This window comes from Convolutriloba macropyga, chromosome 6, assembly GCF_964194025.1.
Source record: "Convolutriloba macropyga chromosome 6, txConMacr16.3, whole genome shotgun sequence".
Lineage (NCBI taxonomy): Eukaryota > Metazoa > Xenacoelomorpha > Acoela > Convolutidae > Convolutriloba > Convolutriloba macropyga.
The window spans coordinates 9,134,003-9,152,571 of NC_134473.1; the positions used below are offsets into that span (position 1 = coordinate 9,134,003).

The 18,569-nt window shown below is 34.8% G+C and overlaps 2 protein-coding genes across 3 annotated transcripts in view; both read left to right on the forward strand.

The window, feature by feature from the left end:
* The window catches only part of LOC142341468 (TAR DNA-binding protein 43-like), a 333,593-nt gene extending 331,532 nt beyond the window's left edge, over positions 1-2,061 (forward strand). For both annotated transcript variants that reach the window (XM_075392428.1, XM_075392429.1), the window contains exon 9: positions 1,476-2,061. In XM_075392428.1, coding sequence (XP_075248543.1) covers positions 1,476-1,520 — 45 coding nt within the window. In that variant the 3' untranslated portion in view covers positions 1,521-2,061. The remainder of the gene's footprint in view (positions 1-1,475) is intronic.
* LOC142341467 (tetratricopeptide repeat protein 7B-like) overlaps positions 1-18,569 on the forward strand; it is a 571,721-nt gene that overhangs the window by 331,534 nt on the left and 221,618 nt on the right. The window contains exon 2 of the mRNA XM_075392426.1: positions 12,305-12,422. Within this exon, the coding sequence (XP_075248541.1) occupies positions 12,314-12,422 (109 nt within the window). The 5' untranslated portion in view covers positions 12,305-12,313. The remainder of the gene's footprint in view (positions 1-12,304; positions 12,423-18,569) is intronic.

Below are 18,569 nucleotides of genomic sequence, written 5' to 3' on the forward strand. Positions count from 1 at the left end.
AGCATTTTTTACAGAACTTGCAATTTTTCAATTTTTTTTCAATACATATTGTCATTATTGAAATCTTTCAGCCTAACAGAAAGTCTCTGTTAGAGTTTGATAATAAGGAAAATCGTTTTTGGCCATGGAATAGTTTTCAACTTTTATTATCAAAAATTTTATCTGTTTTTATGCAATTTTTTCAAGTTTTTTCTAGTTTTTTTACATTTTTTTGTCATTTTTAGGTTTCTCCAGCCTCAAGAGCCACATACCCTCCTCTAGGGTTTGATTATAGGTTAATGCAAAGCTTCAAGATTTAATGGAATGTTTTCAAGATTTTATTAACAGCAATTCTTAAAAAAATATTTCCAATTTTTTTCAAGTTTTTTTGAATCTTTTAGAATTTATCATTTTTTCCTGCACCAGGGTCCTAGGGACCTCCTCCAAGGTTTGATGATAAACTGTCGCATAGTTTCTAAAATTAATGGAATGGTTATCAATGTTCTTATGACTCCACCTGTAGCATTTTTTTCGATAAAGTTTTCAAATTTTCGGAAAATTATCATGTTCCAAGTTTATGGATCTTTGAGCCAGTGAAACTATTTAAAGCTTGAAATAGGAATACTGGATAGTGTTTTGAGACAATGAAATGATTTCGAAGATTTTATCTATAATTTATGCAAGATTAACGGAGCTGATTTGTTTAGTAATAAGGCTAGAAAACTAAAATTTGCAGAATCGAATCAAGCTAAAGCTAGCCTCACTACTGTGGCTAGCTACTGACGAAGCCAACCGCTCGCAGGTCGTTTGAGAGCAATTCGCCCAACGTTAGTCGGTTATGTTTGTTAGTAGCTGCCCTCATCTTCTCAGCCGGCTATTATAGCGCTCCTATTTTTTTTACTTCGTCGAACAAAAAAAATGTTTCGCTTTACCTCATTTTGCCGCTTTTTCAACATTTTGCGATTCGAGGATTTATCAACATTTGCGATCCTGGAATCGTGGATTGTCTAGGCTAGTTTCTCTCTTCTCTCATTCTGCTAAAAGTGATTTTGAACATCACTTGCTCAGCAAAGCAATTCAAAATGAACAGTCAGTATAAAAAATTGAAGTCAACTAGAAACGGGATAACCCCATAAAGCCCAATTTTAGATGCCCGCTATTTGAACGTCGTTCCTATAAGTATTAGTTACCTCTCTCTAATGCTTATTGGCATTGATAGTAGCCCCTGTAGCCTCTCTCTAAGAAGCAGAAGTATGCTCAACTACGAAATGCCATCAAAATAAATCGGATTGAAAAATGTTTTTGTACAAAAATCTTTTAATATCTTCTATTCTTTCAATCCCAATCATGCTTATTGGATTCAACGGAGGCTATTTTCCGGCAATCTGCCGGGTATGTTTATTGTATCCGTGGATCAAAACATTATGGTTAAAATTCTTGATTTTGCGTGCACCTGAGCAAAATTATAACCTCGAATCTATTTGAAACTTATTTAGGGGTCATCAAGTGCAAGAAATTTCTATGGAAGCAACAGCAGATAAGTCAGAAGGCAAGAGGAGGAGGAGGAGTGTGCCCGAAGGAAACTTTGTTGTTATTCTCACGGAGAATAGTGGTGTTCTTTTGTATAAACAATCACTCTAAACTATTTCAACTTCGCAATATATGTTATTTTCGATGATTACTTCAAGTTCATAATTTTCGGATTATGCAGTAGTGTGTTATATAGATTTGAACCTTTTTTGTTCAAATTTAGAAGTAGAACTCGTTTTTCTGGGCGCTATGTTGTACTGTTTCGTTGCCGTATCATTCATCTACTCTGTTATTGATCTACCCTGATCTGAACTGATGAGTGAAATTGATTAATCATGAGTTTTGGCTTTTATTTAGTGTTTCATTCTGAGTCTCAGTTAGTCGGGAAGTTTTATGGCTTATCTAATTGATTTTAACAGTATTAAATCTTTTTGTGTAAATGTTTGTCTAACCCTTGATAATTGTCTATATTTAGCCTCGTATGCATTTAAATGATCATAGATCTTAACTCCAATTGATGCTCTGATCTTGATAATAAATGTTTGTGTGTAATTTTTAAAATCCCGTCCGCTGTAACTAATTCGTAGGCAGCTTCGTAATTTATTTGTTGATCTTAGATATGATATTGGTTTAGATATTGATAGATCGACCTACTTTATGCTATGGTAGACAAGAATCAGGTTTGTTGATTTTTGCCATTGAAACGGAAAGTTATTACTATTGCCCGAAAAAAGAGGATTCGGTTGCACTCAGTTTCAAAATTTCAATATTAAAAATCTGATCTATTCTGTTTCGGCCTTCAGAGTTTTCTGTCCCCACCATTACAATTTGTGTTGTATGGCATGTTACTATGCAAAAAAGCAGGTGCGCATGGTGGCGAAAAGTACTATGCCCGCTAAGCTGGGAGGGGGGAGAGAATGGATTCCAAATATCTTCTTGAATGGTGTTCCTGCCAGTGAACTACTGCGTCGGCAGCTAATCTTCTGGGTATTGCTTACGCATGTTAAATTGTTCGAAGTTTTTAGCCCTGTTTGAAGTCTTGAGGAACGAGGTAAACTAGTAAAGCCTGAGGGCAATAAGTCGCTGAAGATTTCTGTTAGAGCCTTACTAGTCTTTAAGTATGCGATTCATCAAACTACCGTGGAGTCTTAAATCATGGTGTGAAGGTCAATTCTTTGACTTGACCACACCCCCACCAAGTTCTTATACAAAATTCTTACACCAAATTCCCCGCCTCCGCACTTATACCCTTGCTCGTATCAAGTCGGGCTAGCCTACTTCACCTTTAAGTAGCTGCAACGACCCTATCCAGCCGGGCGTCAGTTGTTTGAGAGCAATTCGTCCAACATTATTTAGTTAATTGCTATCAAGCAAAGTTTGTAACAATTATATTAGTCCTGCGGTCTTGGAGATTTTTTGCTTGACCTATTCGTTTGAGCCTCGTCTTACTTTTTGTCCTCAAAAACGGGCGAAACAGGTATAAAACAGAGGACATTAAGCGCTCCTAGTGCTTGTTCGGCTTACTAGACTCAAGGTATGCAATTCAACGAAACTGTTGTAGAGACATAAATTGAAGGGCGGCTCTTAGAGTTTACCCCCCCCCCCCTCCCAGCAGCACCAACGTCAGCCCCCTTCAACTACCATCCCCACCCCTGCACATCATTCAACCCTCAACGAAGAGCTCTCGACCCAGTCATTTGAGAGCAATTCGCCCGACGTTAGTCGGTTATGTTTGTGGCAATGTTTTATCGGTGATTAATTGCTCTCAAGCGAAGATGGTAGCAATTATATTAGTCCTGTCGGCCTTTTTATGCAAATTTTTGTTTGACCGATTTTTCGTCTCATCCATTTGACTTTTTGTCCTCAAAAACGGGATGAACAGGTGGCGCCCAGCGGGCATTAAGTGCCTTTTTTGACCTTATTATTAATAGACCTTCTTTGGCCATCTAAAGCAGATATCAGACTTTTAGACGTAATTTTAAGCTAATATTGTAATTTTGTCGTTTTAGGCGATTTTTTTGTTTAATTTGTATCCTTCTCGATTTTGTTTTCGCTAGCCGCACATCGCTACCTGGGGCTATTATTGGCCTTCTCTTGGTATTTACGTCTCTAAGAGGTTTTGGTTTTCTTAAGGTTTTTTTACCGGAGGTACTATTCGTTCAAACGGTGTTTTGGCCAAAAAGCGAAAGATTAAAATTGCCGTGTGATTTAATTTTTCTGAAAGAAAAAGTTTTTGATCATGCGCTCCGATCTATGCATGACTTTTTGGCTTTGAAAAGTGTTTTTGGCAGAATGCGGCATATGAATAACTATTTTAACCATTTTTCTTCAATTCAGCGCAAATTTTTTACTTGTAATTTGGTTTTTTGTTGATGTAGTTTTCGATCGATATTACATTAATATGTTACTTTCTGAAATTGATACAACAAAACTATGCAGAGCGTAATAATTCTTTTCAAGTTTAAAATGGACACATATTTCTCAATTTTTAATGTTAGTTTTGGACCTTGATCTGACTTTTTGTAAAAAAAAAATGGCAACTTTCGTTTGGGAATTTGTGCATTGAACAACTCTTTTGGACGTTTAATCTTAGAAATTAAAATGAAAACTTGTTTCTTATCTACCTTTTTTGTTTTCATATAAATTTAATATTTTGACTTGTTATTTTAATTTCTTGAATCTCTGTAATCTGTTTAATTTTTCATTTAGACAAAAGGATGGCTGTGTAGCTTTTTTAAGGAATTTGTGCTAAATAAATAAATGTACTTGATCGATAATTTTTTGTATGCAGCCTGTGCAAACTAAATGTTTATGTCAAACAGTTGAACGAATCGAAGAGCATTGGGTAGAGAGAGAGAGAGAGAGATTGAGGTTTTTGCGAATATCGTTTTTAAGGGGAGCGAGAAAAATTGGTGTAAAAAACTTCTGCTAAATGAGCGAAATATTTTGACACCGTTCGGTTTTTTAGGTTTGACTCCAATTTTTTCTGTAAAATTTGTTTAATTGCTCTCAAACGAAGTTTATTGCAATTTAAGTAGTCCTGTCCTGGACCGATTTTTCTTCTGACCCATTTGACTTTTCGTCTTCAAGAATGGGATAAACAGGTTACGCCCAGCGGGCATTAATCGCTCTTACGGGTTTTCAGCTCACTAGTCTCCAAGTATGTGATTCACAGAAACTGTTTTGGAGACTTATACTATGGCGTGAAGGGCGGTTCTTAGAGGTTTACCCCTCCCCCCACATCAGTCCCCCTCTCACTTCAACCCTAATCCCCACCTCTGCACATTGTTCAGGCCGTAAGGGCCCCGTGCAGCCCAAACCCGACCTCCCACCGTTGCCCCCCATTGTTGCTCCACCCCATCAGCCCCCTCGGTGCCCCCCCCGCTGCGACACCTCACGCCCTTTCAATTAAGCTAAAGCTAGCCTCACTAAACTGTGGCTAGCTACTGACCAAGCCAGCCGGTAGTTTGAGACCACTTCGCCCGACGTTAGTCGGTTATATTTTTTACAATTTTCCAATCTGTTAATTTACTATTAGTTTACTAGGCGTTAGACTCACTTTTAGATTCAATTTTCGGCTATTGTTACCATTTTGCCTTGTTCTGAGCTGGTCTAGCAATTTTCGTGTTCTTCAATTTTTGTAGCATTTTCGTAGTTGTGTGGTTGAAATTATTTGTTTTAGCAGGTTTGATCATCTTTTGTTTCGATTATTAATTGTTTTGAATTGTTTTTGTTGAAGTAAATTCGCGCAAATTCGTGGCTAAATTGAGGTAAATTTTCCAATTTTTGAATGTTTTTTAAGGTTTTTGACTATTTCTCCTGATCTTATGCTTCTCACTGTTGTTTTTCTCGATGGATTCTTATTGACAGCTTCCAATTGTCGTTTGATATTTTTCTCCTGTGTTTTTACTGAGTGACTGGTCGGTCATTGTTGATCTAGTTCCTGTGCTGCAACAGGGTTTAGCAACAAAATTGTACTCAAATTTGCATTTTTTCTAGGTTTTAAGTGACGCGAGAGTTTTGTGAGGGTCAACAACTGTGAGACTGAACTCCACAGTGAAAAAACAATTGCAGTTTTTAAGTGACTATGATGAAAAAAGAACAAAATTGAAACGTTTGGGAGAATGGTTACTGTTATAATTCAAGTAAAACATTTTGGGGTTCCTTATCATCATTTTGGAGTTTTGTTCAATATGTACATACGTTTGTGTGACTTTAGAGGTTCTGCAGTTGAAGTGGTTTAAAAAGTCCTTGGGGTGTCTCTTTGTCGTAATAGGTGCGACAGCGTAGCTAAGCGTGACTATTATTTCTTGCTCAAATATGTGTAGTGGTTTTGTTAACGCCAAAACAGGAAACAGAGCGGAAAAGCGAGTGGCTAGTGGCTTTGCGTTGTGACATTTTTTCACTCTATTTTTAAATAGCGTGAGAAAGCGGTGTTTTTAAACAGCAAGTCGTTTTCTCGTTGGTTTTTGTTCAATTCATGTGATTTTACTTTTGTTTTTACTGTTTTTTTTTCGAGTTGTTTGGTCGGAAAACTATTGAAACTGCTTTTTGCATTCTAATAGTTCTTATGTTTCTCGAGTAAAACTACTTTACAACTACTTTTTGTTGCCGGTGGCAAATTCTGTGCTGTTGTAATTTTAAGCGTAGACAGATCTGACATTTTTGCTCAAATGCCTTCCTGTTTTTTTGGCAACTGGTATTTGGGATGTTTAAGGGATCGGGTTTTTTTCTACGGTACCAGTATTTCAAAGGTTGTTTTGAGTATAAACTACTGCTCTGCTACGAGGGTTCGTTCTGATATCATGAACATTGATAATTGTGAAAAACAGGCTTATTTTTGATGTTTCAAATTTATCAAAGTTGAGTGTGCAATTTTTTTTTTGCGGCGCTAATAGTTTTTAGTAAGCTGCGATTTTTATGGCTTGGTAACTGAACGTCCACTGAAATTATCTGCTTTATGTCTGCAAAGCTTTGTCTATAATTGTAACCAAGGAGGCTCGTTAATGCGCGTTCGCACATGATGTTCCGACGTCATCTACATTTTTGACATAACTGTCAACCAAATGAGAGATAATCAAAAATAGATATAAATCGAAAATAGTTTAAAAAATCGCTGCACAAACTACTATATGAATTAGTAGCAATGAATGCCAGGCCTCATTACAGCGCTCACGAGATCTCACACCATTAATAAGACTACGGGAGAAAGACATAAACAACAAAATAAGCAAAAAGAAAATCATTTAAGGCAAAAATTCAACATCTAAATTTAAAAGCACCTAGAAACAACGTCAAAATGCAATCAGAAGAAATCTTAACTGCACAAATTTACTTTTCTGTTACTACAAAGTACCTGTGACTTTTGTATTAATGAGACTAGGTAACAAGTTGACAAAAAGAGGCAATAATGGGGCGAAATTAAAAAATCAAACAATATTTCTTAAACCAAATATTTACAATCGTCTTGAAATCATTAGCTTTTAACGAAAAATTTTTTGATAATTCTAATAAAACGTCGTTACGAAAACAATGGAATTTGTCTTTGGTTAGACTAAGCCACAGAAACGGACTAAAGGTGAAGAAAAATTGAAAAAATTGCAAACAAAAATGTTTGTGCGAAAACAAATTTTTGAAGCCATTAAAATCTTTCGCTGTTATCTGAATTTTATGTTTTTTTACTTGATTTAGTTTTAATTAAAGTGTTTCAGTGCTGAAAAAACATTGCTGAAAAAAATAAGTATGTTCACTTGGGCTTCTTTTGAAAATCATTTGGATCTCTCATTACGCGATTGTGTTTAAAGAACAGAAGATTGAACACATATTGACCAATAACGAAACTTGTATGAAAACGCATATTGTTTTCATCAATAATATCATCAATTACTTTAATATTCGAACTACAGGGAAGTGGACGAGGCCTCTAAAATATGAGAATTAGATACAAGTTGACAAAAATAACGTTAAAAACTAAAAAGTTTAAAAAAAACGTAAACGTTTGAAAACAAATATCCTAAGTGTTAATGCTATCCGCTATAAACTCACGGCATTAAGTAACTTCATTCGTTCAAAACTCAGTTAGAGACTAATGCGACCTCTCAGCTTTTTATAAACTACATAAAGAATAAGAAACAGGCAAAAACAACAACTTGAAAAAAATTGAGAGAAGTGTCGAAGCCATTAAAAAATGAACTATTCATTAAAAATTTTTTCATTTTCAAATAAATTTTTAACAACAATGGAATTCTTTTTTTTAATATGACTTCAAAAAAACCAACAAATATATTAAAACCAACAAATATATTAGAAAACGACAACAACTATAGGCGAGAACCAAAAATCAGTATTGAAGTTTGAGAAGACAGTGCTGAAGCCATTAAAACCATAAGTTTTTCTCTGCAAACTTTATCTATGATCTTTTGAAATTCTTCTTTATGCCAATGCGAACTGGCAATAATAGATTAATGTTATAAGATTTCAAAAGGATCCAAAATGATGCAAAGAAAGTTTAAAAAATTATGAAAATTGTGCCATCCAAGTCAAAAACAATAGTTAGAAGATAAAACCGCTAACGAGATTAATTTTGGTTTAATAAGAAAGGGATTGGGTCCTGTCAATAGTGAGAGTGACTTACAGTTCGCTGAATTTTGTTTAAGATCGGTTAATGTACAAAAAGATTTTTTTTCGAAATTTTTTAAATAATCTTTACAGCCATTTGCTGTCCACTCAAATTATTACTTAGGTTCGCATACTGCTCCTTTGGAAGCCTATTGCACGTTTAGTCAACGAGTCTATGTCATAGGACTACAAAATCTCTAAGAAAATCAAGATTTTGTAAAAATTGCGAGACGGAGCCATCAAAAATGAGCGATTCTTTAAAAACGAATTATTTGTTCATTAGGAATCATTTAATGACTGTAAATTAGGTTTGTCATGAACAGAACCTGGATTTGAGGAGCAACTAGTCTCTAAGGGACTTGAAAAAAAAAGATAAAAAAAATATGAAATGGTTTTTAAAAGATCAGCTCTCAGATAGAAATCGATTTTTTTTTCATTGTAAACTGCCCTCTGAGACGAAAACTACCCTTTCTATAGTTTTTCGTCTGTTAGAAAAACAAGATTGTTTCATTTGTGGCATAAAATGTAATTTTGAATTGATATTTTTATATAGAAAATCTTGATATCAAAAAAGTGAACAAAATCATGCCAAATATCACGTGTTCACACAAAACTTTAAACCTCGGTAACTCCTCGAAAAACTCAAAATTCAAAAAAATCTTAATTCCGAACTCTACGCCGGACGAGATTTTTAAAGATACCACTCACTTTTCGATCGGCCAAAATTGTCTGAAAAAAACCCCCATTTCAGTATATAGTTCCACCGCCCTTCCCCCCCCCCCCCCCCCACAAATGGGGTCGGAACAATAATTTAAGCTTCTTGGTTTTCAATAAATTTGACAAATGGAAGAATTCTGTGAAATAACTTAATACTGGATATTAATCAAGGGTTTGCAAATTTTCATGCAGCCAGAGTTTTTGATACCTCCAAGGTTATAAACGATGGTCAACACCTTTTAACGAAGCCATTGCCTCTCTTAGCATTGGTCACCAAACTTGTATAAGGTGTAGACGATTTTTTTGTTTCACATTTTACAAGTTTTAAACTTCATTGACTTCAATGTGATTTGATTTTGATATTCATTGATTCACAACTTCGAACATTTGAGTATAAAAGTGAAGGCTTTGAGGAACTGTAATTGGCACTCTTGTCTGTAAAAGTTTTGTTCTGTCCCTTTATTAACCTTACTTTACCTCTTCTGTTTTTAAAAATTTGTAGCTCTGGATAGATTGGATTTAGTCTTCTCGGACTTCTCACTTGGAGTGTAATGGAAGTGTAATTTTTTACAAAGTACTGTAATTCATGAAGACTAAAATTTGCGAGCTGAGTAAAAATACATGGTTGTATGACTGCTGCTAAAAAAAGGGGTCTTAGAGTGAATTTCTTTTGAAAACACTTTGTTTTAAGTCGCAGCTCTAACTTATTCGCATCCGCTAATGGTGAATGCTTCCAACAAGCAATTTATAAGATATTCGACAGTCTAACAGATATTTTAGCTTTTATAGTTGGGCATGCAATTTTTTAATCCACCTTGTAAAATTAAGAATTCGTGGGACATTTTTTGTGTGGATATCTATTATTTAGATGTGTATTAAACATACTGTGTTATTAAATGACGATTAATTTTCACATTGATTATTAAACTTTTCTGTAGCTACCTATCACTTGTGTGGCGGAAGTTATATTTATGTGAATGTCCATGATTGTGAGAACAATGGAGTGTATTGATTAAAGATAGCCTTCGAAATCTTTTTTGGTTTCCTGAAATGCAGGTTGTTTTGGCATATTTTTAATACCATTTTTTTAATTCGGGTTTCATGCTGGGTGTAGAATTAGTCGGATTGTAATGTTCAATATTTTGGATTGTGGTATGCCACCTCATTTTTCCAGCTCGCGTGGGGCGTCGTGTGCTAATTCGTTTGATGGTATCTCTGTGGGTGAACAGACAAAACAGTCCCGAATAGCAAAATATTCCCAGACAAAACAGTCCCAGACAAAATACTCCCAACTAAACAAAGAGTTAAACATATGTACATCAATTAACCAAGAAAGTCATTTTTAGTTCGGTCGTTTGAAAAATGTTTCTTCATAATTTGGTTCGCTTTCTAAATTAGTAATTAGTTCAATTGGAGTGCTTTTAGTCTTCTCGGACTTCTCACTTTGGTTAAATCTGACAGTTATTGTAATGGTCGTGTTTCATTGAATCAATTTTAAGCCGGTTACACTATAGTTTTTGCCAAATTGTATTTTGAAACAAGTGTTAATCCTCATATCAATTAAAAACAATGCACTCACGCTTAACTCATCAATTATGGTTGTTAATTGTTTGTAGGTTATTTACATTTTTTCGGGACTATTTTAACTATTTTTCAATATTTATTCGGGTCGATTTCGTCTGCTTTCTTGGGACTATTTTGTCTGGGATTATTTCACAATTTGGACTGTTTTTTGTCCGGACACGATCTCTATGAAATGTAATTATTGGTGCAAAAGGGCGGGGTTGGTAACTAAAAAGCTTAAAGAAAAGTAACTCTATGGTTTGGTTTATGGTTTTTATTATTCATATTTCAGGAGCTAGATAATCAATTTGAGTGTCAGTATTTTTTTCCACAAAGTTTGTGTATGTATGTTGGAGTTTTTCGCTTATAATTGTTCATAATGTTCATGTTCAATCGAACCTTTTAAATTACGATTTGTGACTAAAGTTACGCCGGTGGATTTTTTTTCTAATGGCATTATCTGTCTTTTTTGGCACGGCCCAATATTGAATGTCTTTACGTTTGAAGTTTTCTATAATTATACCGAATACTGTGTTTGATCTATTTCTGAAGATTGTACAGTTGCTAGAAGCTGATGAAAAAGGTATCTACTGTTTTTAAGGTTGAATTTTGTCTGTAATTCCATTTTCAATGGGCAATAGCTTAAAACGGTCGCACTTTATTTGACACCTCCTATGAATTCATTTTTTTTGCAATTCAAAATTGTAAATTTTGCGAATATAGCCAAAGGTCTTAAAAATTTACATGTTAGTCCATATCATTCAAAACACAGTATCATTTGTAAAATATAAGGATAGTTCTTGTTTCAAGTTTGGCTGTTCCTTTTTTCAAACGTAGAGTTAAGACATAAATGGTGCCACCTGTTTTCAAAGAAACATCATGCTGCGTTCTCAAAAATTCTGTTTATCTATGTTTATAAAATATTAGTTAAAATTTGATAAGAAATATAACCACTTGCAACTGGTTTAAGAAATTTGCTTTCACAAATAAACAATACACTGTTACTATATAATGGCATGCTTCGGGTTTTAAACTGTGGAGTTTTCACGAGTTGACTAAGCAGTCTTCAAAGTAACCAAATGAGCAATTGCAAATTGGCAGGAAATTTCCACGACCTCCTTTAGGTTTGAAATTCTCTGTGTTATTTGATTTATACAGTTAATCATCGACGGAAAAGTTTCTCCATTTTTCGTCCTTTTTTATAGCAGATTATTAAATCTCCAGTTTTGTCTCAATTCCTTCAAATATTTTTTTAACGTTCAATGACTAATAAACGTTAAACGTGCAGATCGCAGTTTACTTGATAAACTCGTGTCATTAAAGAACAATAGTTTTCCTTTCAGATTCTATTTTTACATCTGAAGCTTGAAGATTCGTGGTATCGCGATTCGTTATGTAGCATACTATATCTACTGAAATGGCAAGATTCGCTTTTTGCTCGCCAAGTTTGTCGAATCAACTATTCGGTTACTAGAATTCAGATCCTATTTCTTAAGTGCTTGAATTTTTACTGCTTGACTTTTGGACAACTTTTTGATAATCTGCAGTTATTCTTTCAAAAAAATTGCTTTGAGTCATATCTAGGCAATTTGTTTGACTTTCGGTAGTCTAGCATCCTATGTATTATTATACGAAAGTCACAAATTTGTTCATTTTGTTCAGCGGGAATCAAATGAATGAAATTTAAGATTTAAAGTACAAGGATATATTTTATGGCTTGACTTCTGTGTAGATTTTTGCTGAAGTTCATTTTTTTGTTTCGAAAAATCTACATTCTGAGTCATCGCTAGACAATTTTCTTGCCTTTCGGTTGTGACCTTGGCTACCATTCTATGTATTATTCAAAAGTCACAGACATTTGTTCATTTTGTTCAGCGGGAAACAGTTTAGAATTTTTTAGAGGGAAATGGGATTGAAGAAGAACAAAACAGTTGTTGAAGATGAGGTTAACAAGCTGCGGCTTCTCTGTGACAATAAACAGGCATTGGTCCTCATGGCAAAGAGAAATGACAAAGGTTAGATTGTTACGCTACTTAAAAATTCCAAATTCAAAGTATTTAAATTTAATTTGCGCAGTTTGTGCTGCTAAATTTACCATATGTATACATACTCATTCACAATAGTAGACGTTCAAATCACAATTTTTTGGATGATAAATTACCCTTTTCTGAAGAGCATGTTCAGAAACGTCCTGAAGTCCGACGTGAATTGATTTGTATTTGAATACCATAATAGTTCAAATTTTATTCTCTTTAGTAGCTAGAAAAATATCCCGCATTGGTATTGTGACGATCCAGGTAGAAAAGTGCCAATGAAATCCAGGTAGAAAATTGCGGCAATAAATTGAGTGGCATTAGAAATTAATTTTCAAAATTTATTTAATATGTAATCAAGTGCTTAAAAGAAATGGAATTTTTTTAGTTTTATTGATGGTGGCATGAAAGTTGACGCAAGACACTTGACGCAAGATAATATTGCTTGCGTATAATTACTGTGCTAACGGCAAATCTTTTCAAAAACAGTTAATGTTAAATTGAAATTTGAATGTCTACTGTAATGTGCTTAAGTGTAGGATCTGAATTCAGGTGAGTCCTCCTTTAATGAAGTTAATGTTCAAATGACAACCAAAACGTTCTTTTTAGTCTTATATGATTTGAAGCATGATCATTACAGTTTCGTTGCGCTGTCAAATTTTGCGATAATTTAATTGATAGAAATAGAAGGTTGCACCTTTCCAGACACAGAGCTACGTCGAGTCAGATCTGATTACTCCCCCATTAGTTTCATAACGAAAGGATGCCTGAAAATGCAATCAAATACACCACCAATATTCGTGTTTTCTAACTCATAAAAGTTAATTTAAATTAATGCGGATCAGTTCTAAATCAATCCGCATAAATGAACCTTGAATAATTGAAAAATACTTCTGCTGCCCATAAACATAGTGTCCTGAAGCTGGCTCTCCTTTTCTCCCTGTTCTATATAATTTAACTCTATCTCGCTACCTGCAACGTAAGTTTGCGCAAATCCCTTTCTCTTAGATCTTCTCTTATTTTCAGAATATATTAGATTCATGGTTTTAATTTCCCAACTACCGAGGTCTCATTTTTGAATGTCCTCTAAAGAAAGTTGTACCAATTTTTCTAATCTGCTGGTTTTTTAATCAGGCTTGCATTACCCTTGCATTTTCCTCGAAACCGGAATAATTGATAGAGCTGATGGAAGAGTGGTGTTAGTTCTATTTTGACTATTCTTCAAATAAGGAAGAGGTGCTCTTGATTTTTCTTACAATTCAAAGAATTTGAATTGTATTAAGGTGATGTCTTATAAAGACCGGTTCAATTGTTTTGATAATTTCTGAAGTTAAGTTTGAGTGCTAGTGTAGGTCACGCCGAAAGAGGAAGTGGAGGGAAAAGCGAGCGGTTTTGCGGCGTGAATTTTTTAACCTAATTTTTAAGTGAGTGAGAAAAAGGGTTTGAACAAAAATTCACTTTGGGATAGTGGGTTTTTGTTCACGTGCCAACGTTTAACTTCTGTTTTTACTAGTCGAAGAGGAGTTATGGTTATCTAACTTTTTACGACTCGAAGAGGAGTATTGGAGAAGTCCTTTTTTAAATCAATTTTATTGGAGTGATTTTTGAAGCGGGAAATAAAACGCGTGAAAAAATTTGGAGTGATTTTGGGGCTGAACAAAAGTTAAGAGCGGAGCGAAACGAGAGTGGTTTTGTTCATACCGCTGTTTTTGAAAGAGCGAGAAATTCTTTTAATTCTGATATTAATGCTAATTTGGAGGGTTTTGATCAGTTTTGCTGATTTTTAGACGAAATTTAATGATTTTTTGCCCGTTTTTTTGTATTAATGCTTTAAGTGGGATTTGAATAGAACCTTTTTCTCTTTTTTTAGTCTTAGACAACTTTCTTAGCCTATTATGACTTGCCCTTTGTTTTGCGAGCTTTCAATCGCCCTAATTGGAAAGGAATTGTAATCGGCTTTATGTTTCCTTTTATTATTAAAAAAAACTCATTAAGTTTTTATAGTTTTTTATTCAATTTGTTTTTGAATGCCTTTTCTATTCTTCCTTAATTTTTTATGGCGTTTGTGAAGGTTCAGGGTTCACAATAGTTGTTCCTGTTGTTTAGCCATATGTATGGGCAATTTTCTCCTTCGAGTCGTTTCCGGAATTCTTCCGGCTATGTTTTTTTATTCGGCGACTTCTCTTTTCACGGGATGCAAAGTCAGTTGCCGGACGCGCAAACAAGCTTTGGGTCTATCTGGTGAACAAAAGTCAAAGCAGGGCAACATAGAGAGTGGTTTTTGTTCATGAAGTCTTCTAAGAGAGAGCTAAAAAAGTAAGTTTAAAGATTTTCTCTAAGCGAGCAATTTTTATATCACATGCGACTGTTTCAAAGGCTCTTTTTAGTATTAACTTCTCTTGTTCAAACAAAGTTGTTTGTCTCAAATAATTTGGCAAATAATATCTTTGGGAGATTTTTGACCATCTGAGGCAATCATTAGATTTTTAGATAACATTTTGAGCTAATTTTGCCATTTTTTGTCGGTGGACAGATTTTTTCATTTATTTATTACAATTGAGGTCCTTTGTTGAGGTTAGTTGTTTTAGCGTATTTCGTGATCTATTGATTTGACTGATATTATTTTTGAGTTGTGTGTAACTGCTCTTGGACGAAATTTGGAGCGATTATTGTAAATGGCTGACCTAAATTGCCTGATCTAAATTGCTCTTATTCAGAAATTAAGTCTGCTGATTTAGCAAATTGATTATAAGAACAAAAAAGACAAAACCCCCTTTCGTTTCGCGGTTTTGTTGAGTATCGTTTTGTAGTTTTCTTCCATTGGTAATCGTTCTCTGATTCATTCGTTTATTGGTAATCATTTATTGAACTATTTTTGGCACGTTTTTTTAACAATTGTTTCGGGGTCACGATTTGTGACGGTGTTTTATCAGATTGATCATAATTTAATAATTTTTTATAATTGTTTTGTTTTTCGAGTAGATTTTGAAATCAGATTTTCAAAGATTTTGGTTTTCTCGTGGTATTTTCAAAGTTAGTTGTTTCAAAATATGAACCCCAATTGAGTACAGGCGCATTTTGTTTGCTTAAAATTTGGCTGGGGGCTTTTGGGGGCCTCTGCTTCGAGGCGGTCTCGAAATCTTCCGTCGTTGTTCTTTTTACTCTTGTTCGGTTTTTTTTAAATGACTTTGAAAGTTAATTCACTGTCATTTCGAGGTCTTTTTTCAATGGAAGTTCTCTGAATTATAATTTCACACTTTTTTGCTCCAAAATATCAAAGAACAACTTTGTTGAACTTCTGATTACGCTTTGCTGTTGCTTTTAAATGCGGGACGGGAATTTTAAAATTAATTGGGGGTGTTAAGTTGAAATACGTGATAATTTTAGCTATTAATTGCTCGCGAACAAGTTCGAAGCGATTATTGTATATGTGTTTGACCTTTTAATGCAAAATATTTGCTTAACTGCTTTTGCGTTTTTGTTCTAGAACCTTCAGTGGCTCTTAGGTGACTTTTGCACGCTTAACTTTTATTTTTCCGTAACTTGATTAGTTCTTCCTATGAAATTTGGGATCTTTTCCATTTGAGCCCCCAGTACTGTATGCGCCCCCAGTTACAGATCACGTGACATTAAATAGAAAATCATTATGTAAAAATATGGCACGTGCGTCTTTGGGGGTTCAAATAATATACGCCCAGTAAGCCCGGGGGGGGGGGGGGGGGGGTTCAAACGAAAAGGATCCGAAATTTGTTGCTAATAAAAAGGCGATTGTAGTTGCCATAGCAAAGCTATGTCAGAATAGCGAGTGGGCACGGGTTCGAACTCCTGTCTTTTGTTTTTTGCTCCCATGAAGTCATCTATGCCTCCCCCTGAATTTAATTGCCCAACTTTGCCATTTGTTGTTAATAATTGACTTGTCTCACTTCTAAGCCGTCTCCACGCCAATTAACCGCCCTAATTGAGTAACCGTCCTATATTAGTTAAGCTGGCGATTGACAAGTAATAATTCGTTTATTTTTTGGGAAAAAATTGTGATTTGATTGTTTTAATTTGGTTTTGTTTTATCAGCAACTCAATTTTACCTTATGCTAACTATATTCTAGATCACGCACGTATTTTCCTGCAATCTGGAAGTTATGTTTTCAATTTCTTCCCATATTCAGTTCAAATAACCGCGTGTGAAAAATAAGTTCCCTATTATTCCAAACTTGTTCAAAAGTTTGAAAATTTTTTCTTTGTCTTGCTACTCCACTTGAAAGCATTTTTAAATAAAATGCACACCCAAAAACTGCCCGAGTTTGTGCTTCGCTTTAATTGAAATCACAATCCAATTTGACTACTTATGGTCATCAAAAGAAAGAAAAATTTGTGATGAGATCTTAAAAAAATACAGCGCTCTTGTACAATTCAGGTTCTGTAGGGTTTTTAAAATGTTGACTTTTATAGGAGGACAGAGAGGATGGTTTTGGGGCTTTTGCTTAATTTGCTATGCGTTATAGTGACCATAATTTTTTTAATTTCAGTATTTGAAAATGTGGATCTTTAGGTTGGTATTATCTGACTTCCAGCTTTTGATTGTTTGATACTTTAGAAAATCAGCTTGAAATCAGTTGGTTTCTGTCAAGGAACCAAGTTCCTTAATATTTTGGTTCCCGCAGACCATATTGCACAATATAATTTCCCACAGACCATATTTCACTGTTTTGAGAGGTTCACTAAGCTGTTTTAAGTCAACGAATATTTTACGTCGATGGTCGCATGTTTTTTAGGGCAGGGAATTTCCCCTTCCTAACCACATCTTGTCTGACATTGGCTCAAATATCTCACATTAAATATCTTGTGAGACAACTCTGAGTACATGAGTATAAACTTTACCACTACTGCACTGACATTAGGAGATGCAACCGTTTGTTTTATATTTTGAACAATTTATCAACACATTGTTTCCTTCTTACGACATGGAGCCAATTATTTTCTCGGTTCTATGCTATCACTGCACATCAGGTCATTTTTCTCAAAAGCTTTTAATTTTTAAACCGAAGATTTTTGACCTGGAAGAATACACAATAATCCGCGCAAACAAACCGTCGATCAACATATTGGCTAATATAATCTCATGCTATTCCTTTGTAGTTCCGTAATCATTCTAATAACAAAAGGATTTTAGCTTCAGGAAGTAGGGGTAGGTAGTTAACCTACGCGCTTTGAGTATTTCTCAACACCTTGAGTTTTTGAATAAAAGAAAAGTTGCGAGAAATTTCTTTTCCCTTTGTGACAACGTTATCAGTAGATTGTATAGGTAGATTATGTACAAAAGTTGTTTTAATGGAGTTCTTAGAGCTGTTGAAAGTTGACTCCACTAACGATTTTGTTTTTAATCTATATTCTTTTTAATTGCTCTCGAACGAAGTTTGAACAATTATTGTACACGTGTTGGTTTCTTAACCCGGAGAGGAGTATTGATATTCTACAGTTATTTTTTAGCTAAAGTAAATTTGTTACTGACTTGAGTTTTAACTTCTTTCTGTTCGAACATTCACGTCCGTTTTTAAACGTTGTCTTCTGCTTTCGATCATTGGATTTTAACGGTAGCTTAGTTTGTAATGTATTGTAAGTAGGAACTGCTTGTAATATTCAAGGTGAAGAGGTTATTTAGAGAATTTTTGATTGCATAGTCCGTCCTAGTTATCTAAACTAATGCAGACCCTCACGCTTTCCTACCTATGTACCTTCTCCAAGAGCACCTACCTATCCTCTGCCTACCCCCCCCCCCTAACTACCTACTCTCTCTCCCTTTGATACCTCCACCCAACTACCTACCTATCTAGCTACATTCCAACCCCACCACAAAAAACTGTGTCTGTTTTGGTTTGTTTTTCTTTTTTGTAATTCGGAAATTGGTAAGGTTACTCACAAGATTTTATATTTCACAACTCTTCTAGTCGTATCTTACTGGCTGAGTTTTTTATGCAAAGTGTTTGCTTGGCCGCTTTCACTTTTCGAGTGACTTTTGTGTCCTTGACTTTTTCGTTTTGCGTGACCTAAATTTCTTCCTCATTGACAAGTGTCCGCAGCTGATCTCAAGTGGTGGCAGTCACTGCTAGAAGTTAAATGGAAGTTACGCCAAAA